We start from the raw sequence: 13,126 nt of genomic DNA on the forward strand, positions 1-13,126 counted from the left end.
ACCTATCTTTATGAAAAAAGCTTTTCGTGTTTCTTGACACCACCGTTTTCAAAGAAAAATAGTTTTGAAACCCTACCTTCACTAGAAAAAAGGTTGTGTACGAAAGGGTTAAGGAAATTTTGTTCCAGCTTTAATGTCCGGTATCTGTTGTTTCTCCTTCCGCCTATCAGAATGATGCAATCTGCTTGAGCATGAGCATGAGCATAAGCAGGAGCATGATGACCGTACAATTCGTTGTTGCTACTCCGTGATTGACTAGAACAAGCGAAATTGCACAGAGAATCAACGAATGGGGCCTGGGAGTAGCAGCCATGCTCAATGTGCACGTTTCTAGAGTTCTATACTTCGCAATGTCAATAACGGTGCCGGCCACGTCCTTACAGTCATCGGGGAAGGAAAGGAATGTTAGTCACACAAATCTGGATTCACCTTGATAAGTCAATCTATGCAACTCTCAGAAGTATTATCATGTGTGTATTGCTCTGGGCAGCCGGCTGCTGAGAATTTATGATAGATTTATCGTTCGTTGAATTAATTTGGTTTGCAAAAAAGCAACTTCATCTCCGGACTGCCGACAGTCGGGAGTGTTGCTCATGTTTAATTGAATCTAACGGTATGTTCAGGATTTCATTGTTCCTTGTTATTCCGGCGAATCACGACTTTCTAAAAACAATACAATGAAAAGCCTTTAGTGTTTCGAGACATTGGTCTATACAGATATGGCAATACCTATATAATTTAAGATTTCATAATACAAGTATTATTTACCGTGTATAAACTTTGATATTTATATAGCAAATAAAATGACAATCATATATTGGTTTCTTTTTCCGCGAACAATTGAATGAGGTGCCGATTTTTATGTTATCATTATTCGCGCGCGTTGTTAAGCTATCTGAAGCGCATTTTAAACGGTATGAAATAAGCACTACTGAAATATCTGAAACGACTAGCTTTGTATATGGAATATGCAACCGATGACGCTAATTTTTACACTAATTACTAGAACAAGATTGGAGACAATAAGAACGAAAAGAAAGAAACCTGTCACCTTCTACGTCAATAATCAAGCAAGAAAAATTTTATACTCATGAAGAAATATAGTTAACATGACAAGTTGCAAGTATTCGATGCAATGAGAATAATTAATTAATTTTATTTCATTAAATTAATTAATGAGACTAAAAGTAAGTCAATGAACATGACAATAAAACATATGGTCGGTGTTAAGTCAGACGGGACCAAGTGACACTGCACTGATTTCGAGAAAAACGAGCCTAAAGCCTGAATCACTGCATCCTTCACACTACAATTTGCAACCAATCTTCGCCATAACTCCTGCTTATTGTAACAAATTTCAAATCAGCTTAAGGTCGAATCACAGATAACAGACATATAAGCTAGAACAAACTTTCCCGAAAAACCTGTGTAAACATTTAACTGAAAATACGTTGAAAATCACCATCGCATACAGGTTCGCATGCGTGAGTCACCATTGTATCCAAGTTTGCATACATGTCCCGTATAGCGATAGTTGGCCGATCGAAGCGCCGACCAGTGGCAAGTTGCTACTTGCTGATGTCATTTCAAAGCGACAATTTTACACAAGTCGAAAACTTCACTTATAAGTCAGTTCTCAGTGGTCGAATGTAACTGAAGAAATTCTTTATCCAGTGCTATGACTACACACCAAAAAATTATGAATTTTATCATTGACGTAATTGCAAACATGACACAATTTAGCAACCTGTAATTCTCGAAATGACGAAACATTACCGTATTCCATTTAATTTTACATGAAACATATACTTTACATGCGCATTGACATAAAATTACACTTACTGCCACTGAAAACAAACGCAATATGTGGAGTAAAATTACACGATTTACGAAAATCAACGTCATGTAAAATTAAAACCAAACGTAAAACTAAGTCATTTTTGATGCTCGTATATGTCAGGGTCAGGAGACGTAAATTTACATGATTTTTTCTAGGTGTGTATCTCACTTTTTACGGTTTTACGACTTCGGTCCGGTCTGACATAACACCGACCATATATTCTTCGTGCTGATATAACTGCTGCAAATTGGTCAATTGATTCTGATTTTTCTCACGGACGGCCAATTCTCAACCCTTAATATATGAATCAACAGTCATCATTTCACTCAGACAAGCCATGCGTATTCCCCACTCACATTAAATGCCTCGTTGATTAGTTTTCTGGTTGGTCAAATAAACACTAAACAAACAAAGAAATTAGTTTGATCAGTCCAAAGAAATGTCAGCTCGATTAACGTCAACCGGAGGTCACGTGTTCCCTTACAATGTCATCAAATCAAAGAACATTGAAAATTACATACGACAAAATATGTGCGATTCTGAATAAAATCTACTTAATTATTTGTAATAAAATAAGATCAGGGAAATTAGTTGCATAACCAAGATAGTTCATTTTCAAAGATAGCACTGTTGATAAACCTTATAAAATAGGTGATAAGTGACGCGGACGAAAATAGCTGACCACCGCCAGCAGAATGATGCAGTCTACTTGACTAGCATAAATTCAGCATTTTGCTCTCCTGCACAAATAGTTTGAACTAATTTTCTCATCAGTGAGTACAAAAGCACAGTGAAACTTATGCTTGAATTGGAAAATTATATAAAACAAATGCAACACCGAATAACTCCAGGGATATGCTGTGGCTGTCAAACGACATATTTTATGCATACCCAACATTTCACCTTGGTCCAGCACTTTGGACCTCGCTTTTTTGTTATTTCTCTTGAAAATGTGAATATAGCATAAGCGCATTCGCACGTCTCGTGTACTAGTCATTGGCACGAAACGATACGATTTACACCATAGTTAGTGATCACGTTCAAATTATATCTTCATATAAACTTGCAGTAAAAAGAGAACCCGTTAATTTGACTAAATCAATAATCAATCATGAAAAACTCAATAACGACTTCCAAAATTTCATAGAAAACATCGAGTTGATTGATGATGTAGATGTATGTCTTACAAATATCATCACAACCTACAATTCTTTACTTGCGGAAAACACTAGAACGGTCTCCAAAACTTTTAAATGTAAAGGCGTTTTTTGCCCCTGGATCAATTTTGATTTGTGGACACTGATTAGAATCAAAAGTAATTATCTGAAACGAGTAAAAAATAACCCCAATGATGAAAACCTCAAAGCTCTTCTGCAACACATAACTAAAAAAGTTAATGTAATGAAAAAGCGGTGCAAAAAGGCCTACTTTGAAAACCTTCTATCCAACACAACTCATTCAAAACTTTGGAAGAATATTAATACCATTTTTGGTCGTTCAAAGTCGGATGTTCCCATCAGCCTAATTTGCAACGATATCAGAGTCACTGAGACTAAAGAAGTATGTAATGTTTTCAACGAGTATTTCTCTAGCATTGGCAAAAATTTGGCTGACAATATTCCCACGAGTCCCAACTCAAATCCTATTACAAATATACAACACGTCCAAGAAACAATCTTCTTGCGTCCTGCAACCATAAACGAAGTGATCCTTGTGATTAAAGACCTCGAAAAAAATAACAGTTGTGGTCCTGATAAGATCACCGCTAGTGTTCTTAAGAGTAACTGTACCACTTTTGCAAACATCCTAACCAAAGCTTTTAATTTAATAATTCAAACCGGCAGGTACCCAGACTGTTTAAAAATAGCCCGAGTAATTCCAATTTTCAAAGCTGGTGATCCAAACCAACCTTGCAACTATAGACCAATTTCAACATTGTGCGTTTTCAATAAAATTCTTGAGAAATTGCTCATCACTCGACTACTCGAGTTTTTGAACAAACACAACATAATTTACAACTACCAGTATGGGTTCAGGCAGGGCTGCAGCACTTTAATTGCAATGACCGAACTAATTGACTCCATCATTAGTCAAATTGATAGCAAAAGAATTGTTGGTGCCCTTTTTCTGGACCTAAAAAAGCATTCGATACTCTGGATCACTCAATCCTGCTTAAGAAGTTAGAATGCTATGGTATCAGGGGAGTAGCAAATCATATTATTCGTAGCTATCTGTCATATAGGAACCAATTCGTATCTATTGGAGACTCGTGTAGCTCTTATAGACCAATAGAAATAGGAGTGCCCCAAGGCAGTAATATTGGGCCACTGTTATTTTTATTGTATATCAATGACCTAGGTAGACTCGGGTTAAAAGGGACTCCTCGTCTTTTCGCGGATGACACAGCGTTGTTCTACCCGAACAACAACTGCCTGGATATTGTACGCGACATTGAATCGGATTTAAAAACACTAACGACGTATTTCAACGAAAACCTTCTTTCCTTGAACCTATCAAAAACTAAATATATGCTGTTTCGTTCATCTAGAAGAGCTATAGGCGTGCATCCAGACCCAAGAATGGGACAGTCTGTAATTCAAGAAACTAACTGCTTCAAATATTTAGGACTTCACTTAGACCCCACACTCTCCTGGATTGAGCATATCACATCTATAGAGAGAAAAGTTGCATCGTTATGTGGGGCTATGCGTAAAGTATGCTCTTTTGTTCCCCAGCATGTACTTCTAAAATTTTGCTGAACTACCTTGTATCTGTGTGGGGCCGTGCCAGTATCTCGAATCTGAAAAAGCTACAAACGCTTCAAAACAGATGTCTTAAAATTATTTATAAAAAACCATTTATGTACCCTACTATTTTGTTATACAATAATAATGCCCATAACATTTTACCTTTGCTTGGGTTGACTAACTACCAAACAATAATATACATCCACAATGCTTTGCATAATACTATTGCTCATAATAATCTAGAATTTACAACAGGCATTCGAGCTCACAGCACTAGACAAGCCAACCATTTATTATACTCCAGAGTATCCACGAACCTTGGCCAAAGACGCATTTCTTTCATCGGACCTAAGTTATTCAACCAGCTTCCTACTGATTTAAAGCAAATAACATGTCGCACTCGTTTCCAAGCAAAATTGAAACTAATTTTAAAAAATAAAATAGGAGAATTTTTAATTTAAACTTCGTTCACCACCAATCGAGCTTATTCCTTTAGCTATAATTGGTTAACATTTTTTTAATAAAAACAATTGATAAATGCATTTTTTATAGCAATTAGTAATAAATAAATTTAAATTATTATGAGCTTCCTGCAAAGCTACGGTGGGACCCTTAAAAGGATTCTTTTCCGCTGGGTACTCGCCGTAGCTTCTTGTCAAATTTTGTGTTTTGTCGGTCTCGTAATGTTTTTTTTTGTTCTCAGCGTTTCCGCGATTCGTAACTTTGTTTTGTTGTGCTGACCTTTTTTTTTGTACGCTGAGAACTGATGTGTCCACTACCAGGGGGCTCCGTTTGTGAGCTTTTTGGTGTGGGGGTAAGAGGCGGGCTATTAAAAAAAAAAAAAAAAAAAATACTTGCAAAAGCATCAATAAGCCAGCTAAATCGAGGGGGTAATTTCTCAGCAAAAATTGAGATTAACCTCTACGTATCTCGCGTATAAAAACATTCGTTTGAAATTCTCGATGCGCGACAATTTCAAATTTTTATACAGATATGAACTTCTTGAAAATATGGGATAATAATTAGAATTTGTTTGAAATTTGAAATTAATTTTTATAATATCTTAAAACAAGGAATTCTGATACAAAAAATATTAATGTGATTTTATTCAGACTAAAGGATGCAGTCAGAAATATTTTTTAAAGACTATAAATATTTTTACGGTCGCGTTTGTCGGTGACCGAGATACATGTCTGACAAATAAAACACGCGACGTAATGTATATAATAACGAATTAAAATTTATTAAAAATTAAAGACCAACCGCATTGCACGCGGTCTCGTACTAACTGACAGGTTATGTGTTTCCGCTGTTCTAGCATCGACGGGTGACAGCTGCACTGCCACCAGTGAGCTCAGCGGTAGTGTTGGTGAGTAGTTGGTAGGGATGTCCATTTCTCCCCAACATCTCCCTCCTCAATACAGCTGGTAGGGATCAAACCGAATCGGCGGTCTTCTAGAGCGAGAAGAGCGACGAGGTTCCCGGACAGCTGTAGGGGTTTCATTGGCTGATAGGAACTCTGATGACGATGACGGTACAGAGCTTGAACTGGAGGATGATGACGAAGACGAAGACGCTGATGACGTATCTGCTTTTGGAGACACCCACACTCGCGCGGGTGCTTCGGATGGCGCTGCAGGCTGCAACGGTGTGGACTGCTCGGATGGTACTCCAAGCACTGTTGACGGTGATTCGGCGGTTACTGACGAAAGCACAGGTAGTGGCGATGACGTGGTGATATCGCTTGCACTGGTATGCGATCTAGACAGATTCCACGCCTTCAGCAAAATGTCCAACGGCAGCTTAGCATTGCTCTTAACTGGCTTCGCTGACGGCTTGTCACCGATGGCACGAGTTCGTAGTTGGTTGAGATGTGAACGAATCATGCGCTTATCTTCCACCCACACGTTGAACATAACACGCCCAATCGATTCCAAAACAACTCCGGGTGTCCATCTCCACTGGTTGTTAGAGTAAACCTTCGCATATACACAATCACCATTTTTGAATCTCCGGTGAATCTTTGCTTCTATAGTGGATTCAACGGCCGGAACGGTTGACGGACGCAGCAAGTCTAGGCTGGTGCGAATCTTGCGCCCAAACATTGCTTCCGATGGTGATTTACCTTCCGGTGTAGCTGGATTCGGCGTTGTTCGGTAGGTTATTAGAAATATGTCTAATGCTTCCTGGATGGCTCCTTTCCCCTCTCTAATTTTCTTCACTGATCTTTTAAAGGTGTCCACAAATCTTTCCGCTTGCCCGTTTGATTGTGGGTGATACGGTGCTGTAGTAATGTGGTTGACACCATTCTCTAAGCAGAACTTGTCGAATTCGGCACTGGCGAACTGTGGACCATTGTCGCTAACCAATGTTTCAGGCATACCGAGACGGGCAAACAAGCTGCGAAGCATGTTGATGGTAGTGAAAGCAGTAGTTGATTTGGTTTTGAATATTTCAACCCACTTGGAGTAGGCATCGACGCTCAGTAGAAAATATTCTCCTTCAATCGGTCCAGCTACTGCTGCGCAATGATGGCAGGAACTGACGTGAGCCACGATGTCCACATCCAGCGACGGCCAGTAGACATAGCTACGTGCAATTGCTTTCATACGCTGCATTCCTGGATGACCTCGGTGAAGATGATGCAGGCAACGCTTTCGGAAACTCGACGGGATCACCAGTCGCTCACCGAACATGATGCAACCTTGTACGGTCGATAGGGAATCTCGGCGATCATAGAAGCATTTGATCTCTCGGCGTGTGATAGTGGATTTTGATCGGGGCCAACCTTCTTGAATGAAGCGGTAGATTTTTCCGAGATCTGGATCGTAATGTGTTGCATGTTGAATCATCTTGAAGCTTAGTGGGAGCGCGTCGATTGAACTTGTTGCTAGAGCCATGACGTCCTTTTCCAGCACAACGCTAGCCACCACAAAGTCCTCTTCCGGCTTAACATGGTGCTCAATCAGCCGCGACAATACATCTGCATTTCCGAATTTATCTGTGTTGACGTAGATGATCTTGAAGTCATACATCAGTAACTGTAACGCCCAGCGTTGTAACCGATTAGCTGTGTAGACGGGAATTCCTTTTTTCGATCCGAAGATCCGAAGTAACGGAGCATGATCCGTCTGCAACGTAAATTTTCGACCGAAAACCATTTTATGGAATTTGGTTACGGCGAATATTATCGCAAGTCCTTCGCGATCTGGTTGGCTGTATGCTTGCTCAGCTGATGTTAATGCTCTGGATGCATGCTGGACAACTTTGATAGATCCGTCCGGAAATTTGTGGCTTATCGTGGAACCGACTCCGATGGAAGATGCATCCGCCGAAACGATGATTTCGAGTGCCGGATTATAGTGCGTAAGTAGCAAATCGGATGACAAAATATTTTTGAAGTTCTCGAAGGCTTGTTGACAATCGGACGACCAGACGAACTTCTTTCCATTCTTGAGCAGCTCATCGAGTGGATACCTAAGAGTTCGCATGCTAGGGACAAACTTGCCATAATAATTAATTGCCCCTAGGAAAGAACGCACTCCTGAAACGTCCGTCGGAGCTGGCATGTCACGGATCGCTTTTATTTTGGCCGGATCCGGACGTAGGCCATGTTTATCGATAAGGTGACCAACGTATTTGATTTGCTGCTGGCCAAACGAACACTTCTCCGCTTTGATGGTGAATCCATATTCTTGTAGTCGACGGAGAACTTTCACAAGATTTCGGTGGTGATCCTCTTGGTCTACACCACCAATTAAGACATCGTCGAGATAGCCTGACGTGGCCTCCAATCCCGCTAGCATGGTGTCCACTAGCTGCTGAAAAGCGCCAGGCGCTGCTTTAACTCCCGGCGGAAGTCGGTTGTATCTGTAGAGCCCCTTATGCGTATTGATAGTGAGCATTTCTCGGGATTCCTCATGCACCTCAACCTGTAGAAATGCGTCAGAGAGATCGATTTGACTAAATACCTTACAATTTGCCAGTTTGGCGAAGATGTCTTGCGGCAGCGGGAGAGGATATTGGTGCGGCTGTAGTGCGTCGTTTAACCCTGTTGAATAATCACCGCAAATCCTCACTGCTCCGCTTGCTTTTCTCACGACGACAATCGGAGCTGCCCACTCCGAGTACTCAACCGGTGTTATGATTCCAGCATTTTCCAAACGGTCCAACTCTTCATCGACAGTCTTGTACATCGCATACGCTACTGGTCTCTTCGGTCGGAACACAGGCTTTGCTCCTTCCTTCAATGTGAGGTGCACCTTTGCCTTAGTACACACTCCCGGAGCATCGTTGAAAACTGTCGGGAAGGCCTGCTTGAGGGTGCTGATCACTGTAGACGAACTGTTGATATGATTGCAGAAGCTGTCCATCGGCATCGACTAGAAGTTGAATTGATCGATGAGATCCAAACCAATTAAATTGAGATGTTGCTTCACCACGTAAAAGCGGGCCTGACGTTTCTCGCCGTTGATGGAAATCTCGCATGTACACTGAAACTCCAATTTTAGCGGCTTTCCGGATGCAGTTGAAGCTTCGATCGTCACTAGACTTGATGTAGGTCGACCGATCTGACACCAGGTTTTCTCGGAAATGATACTGATGTCCGATGCCGTATCGAGCTGGAGACTGATCTTCCGGTTGTTTACCAGCACTTCCACAAATCTTCTTCTTTTCCTTACATTCTTCACCACAACACTTTTTGTTTCCATCCTCCTAGATGGGTTGCATTTATTCGAAGTACCTGGGCTTTTTGCTTTCTTTGCGCTGGTACAGTATCCGTCCTTGTGACCAACTTGCTTACAGTCCCGGCATTGATGGTTCTTGAAGGGACAATCCTTGGAGTAATGCATGGAACCGCAGTTCCAACATGGCGAACCAGGTCCAGTTCCGGTTATTCTGCTTGGTCTGGATGAAGATCCAAAAACTGGAGAACGCCTCTCATATCGGAATGCACGCTTCCCAACATATTGCTTACTCTTGAGCGCCTGCACAGCTGCTGAATTTGGTCCTGCCTCAATCATCGCTGTATCGTGTTTGATGCTGAGGAGCCGTTGGCACTCATCTGATATTTGCTCCAAGGTGACATCCGCTCTCTCTTCGATTCTGCTCAGCAACCTAGTTCGGACCTCGGCATCGTTCTCCGCTTTTAGTCCGCACACGAACACTAGGCACTTAAATTGCTCCTCGGTTAACTTGCCTAGTTCAAACTCGACACACAGTTTGTTGACTCTGCATGCGTACGTTTTGAAATCTTCGGTGGCATGCTTAGCGACTTGCAAGCACCGATAGCGCCTACTCAGTACGGATTCCGATGTGCCATACAAGCTCTTCAACTTACTTACGGTTTCCGCAAAATTGACATCCTTTGGAAGCTTTGGAAGAATGTAGCTAGTGTAGCGTTCGTGTTCCAACGGTCCTATCTTACGGAGGAGTAAACGCACTTTCGCCTCGTCATCAAGACGAACTGCATCCTTAGCAAACAAATCCTCATAACGAACATACCAGCCAGCAAAAGTGACGTTCGCATCCGGCTCATATCGAAACTCCTGTATGTTGCTTGCGAGAGAGTCTAATATTTGCTCCGGATTCGATGTTGGTTGTTGGCTCATCGACGACAGCATTGTTTGAAAGAATACTTGCTGCTGCTGTTGGAGCTGCTGGAAAAAGTGAAAACATTGTCCAACAAACTCGTTTTGCTGCTGGGTCTGCTGATGGGAATTCGGCGGGAAACGAGGTTGTCCTGATGGAAGCAACGGAGGACGGAGAATCGGATTCGATGACTGCTGCTGATGCACACCCGCCGGTGGAAAATGGTTCTGAGCTGCTGGATCTTGCTGCTGCCCATTTATCGCAATTGATTGTGGATGCGACCGATCACCCCCGGTAGGCGAATTGTTACCTTCCATTCTTCTCCTCTTCCTTGCGGGAGACACTTTCCTCGCTGTTCCTCGCAGGTTTAATTAAGTTTTCACCTTTCTCGTCGCCACTTTTACGGTCGCGATTGTCGGTGACCGAGATACATGTCTGACAAATAAAACACGCGACGTAATGTATATAATAACGAATTAAAATTTATTAAAAATTAAAGACCAACCGCATTGCACGCGGTCTCGTACTAACTGACAGGTTATGTGTTTCCGCTGTTCTAGCATCGACGGGTGACAGCTGCACTGCCACCAGTGAGCTCAGCGGTAGTGTTGGTGAGTAGTTGGTAGGGATGTCCATTTCTCCCCAACAAATATATTCAATTTGTAATTTTCTAGCAACAATATTTGATTGAAAATTGAAACAAGCAAAAACACTTTTATAACGAAGGCAAAGAACAAGGTTCAATCGATTACACAACATAGTGTTTAGTCATCAGACGAAACATTGCTTCTCTCGTTAATTCGTCGACGAACTGGTGCCAATGACCGCGTTTTCAGCTTTAACGTCGCGTACATTCGGAAAAATTCGCGCGATTCGACGTTAAGGAAGTCCGTATAAGACGTTTTCGTGTACAATTCTGAGCACTCTCTGCCCATCACGGAGTGAGAAACCGTCCACGGTTGTTTGCGCCGGGTACTCGATTCGTCTGACCTTTAGTCGCAGTGTAGTGAATCAAGCCAGTCAAAACCTTGTATGCTTTCACCGGAAGTCTTTTTTGTTTTGATTCAATTGGCACAAAAAGGCGAACAGGCAAACGAGCCCCGTTTAAAAGGACAAAGTTTATAAGGCCAGATCCGGCGAAAGGCTCGAAAAGAGGATGATATAAAATAAGTTCTTTGCTTATACTGCTCCATCTTGCTGAACGCAATTGCTTGCATACCAGAATTTTCACTGCGTGAAGCAAAGGATTCTGGAAGGAGCCAACACCATATTTCACTCTTAAGGCCCTTTTCGGAGACTACCCCATCAATCTCTACTTTCCGGCCGGGTACGTAGACAAAATATTTCTTCGTGCGCAGCCAAGTATTGTTTAGTTGGATTATGCAATCTTTGGCCCGGAAGTACCCAGTTGTATCGAGTAAATTATCATGGGTTCGAACACCATGCAACCCTTTGAAAATACCATGAATATGGTCCTCGCCAAATTTCGCAATGCACTGTAATATGGTTTTATATGCGATCTTCCGGATCCTGTGATGGTGTTTTCATTGGTTGAACCCCATGGGGATGGATTAGGACCGGGAAGCTGGGAACATTTGTAGTATCAGTAGTCTACAAATACGTTTTCGCTGAGCCGTCGGTCATACAGCCCGCTAACAAAGGGTGTTTCAAAATAGCCACGTACTATTTTCCGGGCATTTTCTTTTCACTTACACACGCTATGAACTTTCATTACTACGGGTAGAAATCACTCCGAATCCTACTGCCCACTCGGAAAAGTTTTCCGCCGGCCCTGGCGTCAATCCGGCACTAGTTTAATCCTATCACTAAGTTAGTGTCGGGTTCTGATGAGACGACGAACTGTGTCATTTCTATATGGATTTTGTAAACATTAGAACGATTCGAATCTAAAACCGAAATCATCAATAGAGAAGGCTTGAAAGGCGCATAAAGCAACAGCTTATCTGATGAGCTCAGTAACAGTAGACGAAGTGAATGACCCATACTCCACTACACTGACGCACTGCTATCTAAAGCGGCAATAGTGAAATGAGCCTGAACACGTTTCCAGAAACGACTAATCATTGGCATCCAAAACGAAGGATTTTTTTTCGGATAGAACAGTAACAGATGTCCCCACATGGGGATCGTTTCCTTCTATTTAGTGTAAAACATGACGCGCGATACGAACACACAGACGAACCTTGCCTTGTAATTAGGCAAAACAATCCCACTAAAGGTCACCCGATACGAGCTTGAAGGGACATACAATTTTGTCCCATCCTGTGCGATCTTACAAAATCTTCAATCACTGAAGAAAGGAGTCTTTGAAACAGCTAACCCTATTCACCCCACGCATGATCAGACCGAATCGGTAACCACACCGTCGATCTCAACTATGTGAACGGCCATGTAGACACGGTAGTCGTGCATAAAAAAACTTGTCACTAATATCATTTCCTTGCTTTAGACTGGGAATCACTATTCTGAGTTTATCTGGTAAAACACTTGAGATATCTCCAACGGCTTAATGTTTCTTTCAAAAGCTTTAGAGTATTGGATATTGCACGAGTGAGCTCAATGGGTATGATTTTTTGAACGAGAATCGGACTCTCATCGATGACGAATCTTGTTCGACATTCATTTTACCCGCTGGGTCGTTTTCAGGGGGATTCATTCATTCGCGGGCCTAGAGCACAGCGCAAGTCAAGGTAAACACCAAAGGGGCGCAAAACTAAAACTCCGACAATGGCGTCAGAGAACCACGCTACGGCTCTGATGTTGTGGCTGTTATTCATGGAGTGTTAGCGTTAGTATTAGATATAAACGCCTTGCATTATGACGCCAACGCCGTTGAAAAAAGCTGGAATGACAGTTACAACTGTAACAGACTTTACCTCTCGCTTGAAATGAACTTATCGTAAGTGTACACTAACTGCACGTGTAG

At 41.9% G+C, this 13,126-nt stretch overlaps 2 protein-coding genes across 2 annotated transcripts; both read right to left on the minus strand.

Moving 5' to 3' along the window:
• Positions 1-6,002: 6,002 nt before the first annotated feature.
• On the minus strand, positions 6,003-8,966 carry LOC131681091 (uncharacterized protein K02A2.6-like). Its single transcript, XM_058961799.1, has one exon. The coding sequence runs from the start codon at positions 8,964-8,966 to the stop codon at positions 6,003-6,005; it is 2,964 nt and encodes a 987-aa protein (XP_058817782.1).
• Positions 8,967-8,969: 3 nt separating this feature from the next.
• Positions 8,970-10,496, minus strand: LOC131681092 (uncharacterized protein K02A2.6-like). Its single transcript, XM_058961800.1, has one exon. The coding sequence runs from the start codon at positions 10,494-10,496 to the stop codon at positions 8,970-8,972; it is 1,527 nt and encodes a 508-aa protein (XP_058817783.1).
• Between the last annotated feature and the right edge of the window lie 2,630 nt (positions 10,497-13,126).

This window comes from Topomyia yanbarensis, chromosome 2 (assembly GCF_030247195.1).
Source record: "Topomyia yanbarensis strain Yona2022 chromosome 2, ASM3024719v1, whole genome shotgun sequence".
Taxonomy (NCBI): domain Eukaryota; kingdom Metazoa; phylum Arthropoda; class Insecta; order Diptera; family Culicidae; genus Topomyia; species Topomyia yanbarensis.

Bases quoted from the DNA above. Each gene is read 5' to 3' on its own strand.
- LOC131681091 (XM_058961799.1), bottom strand. From the start codon at position 8,966: ATGCCGATGGACAGCTTCTGCAATCATATCAACAGTTCGTCTACAGTG.
- LOC131681092 (XM_058961800.1), bottom strand. From the start codon at position 10,496: ATGGAAGGTAACAATTCGCCTACCGGGGGTGATCGGTCGCATCCACAA.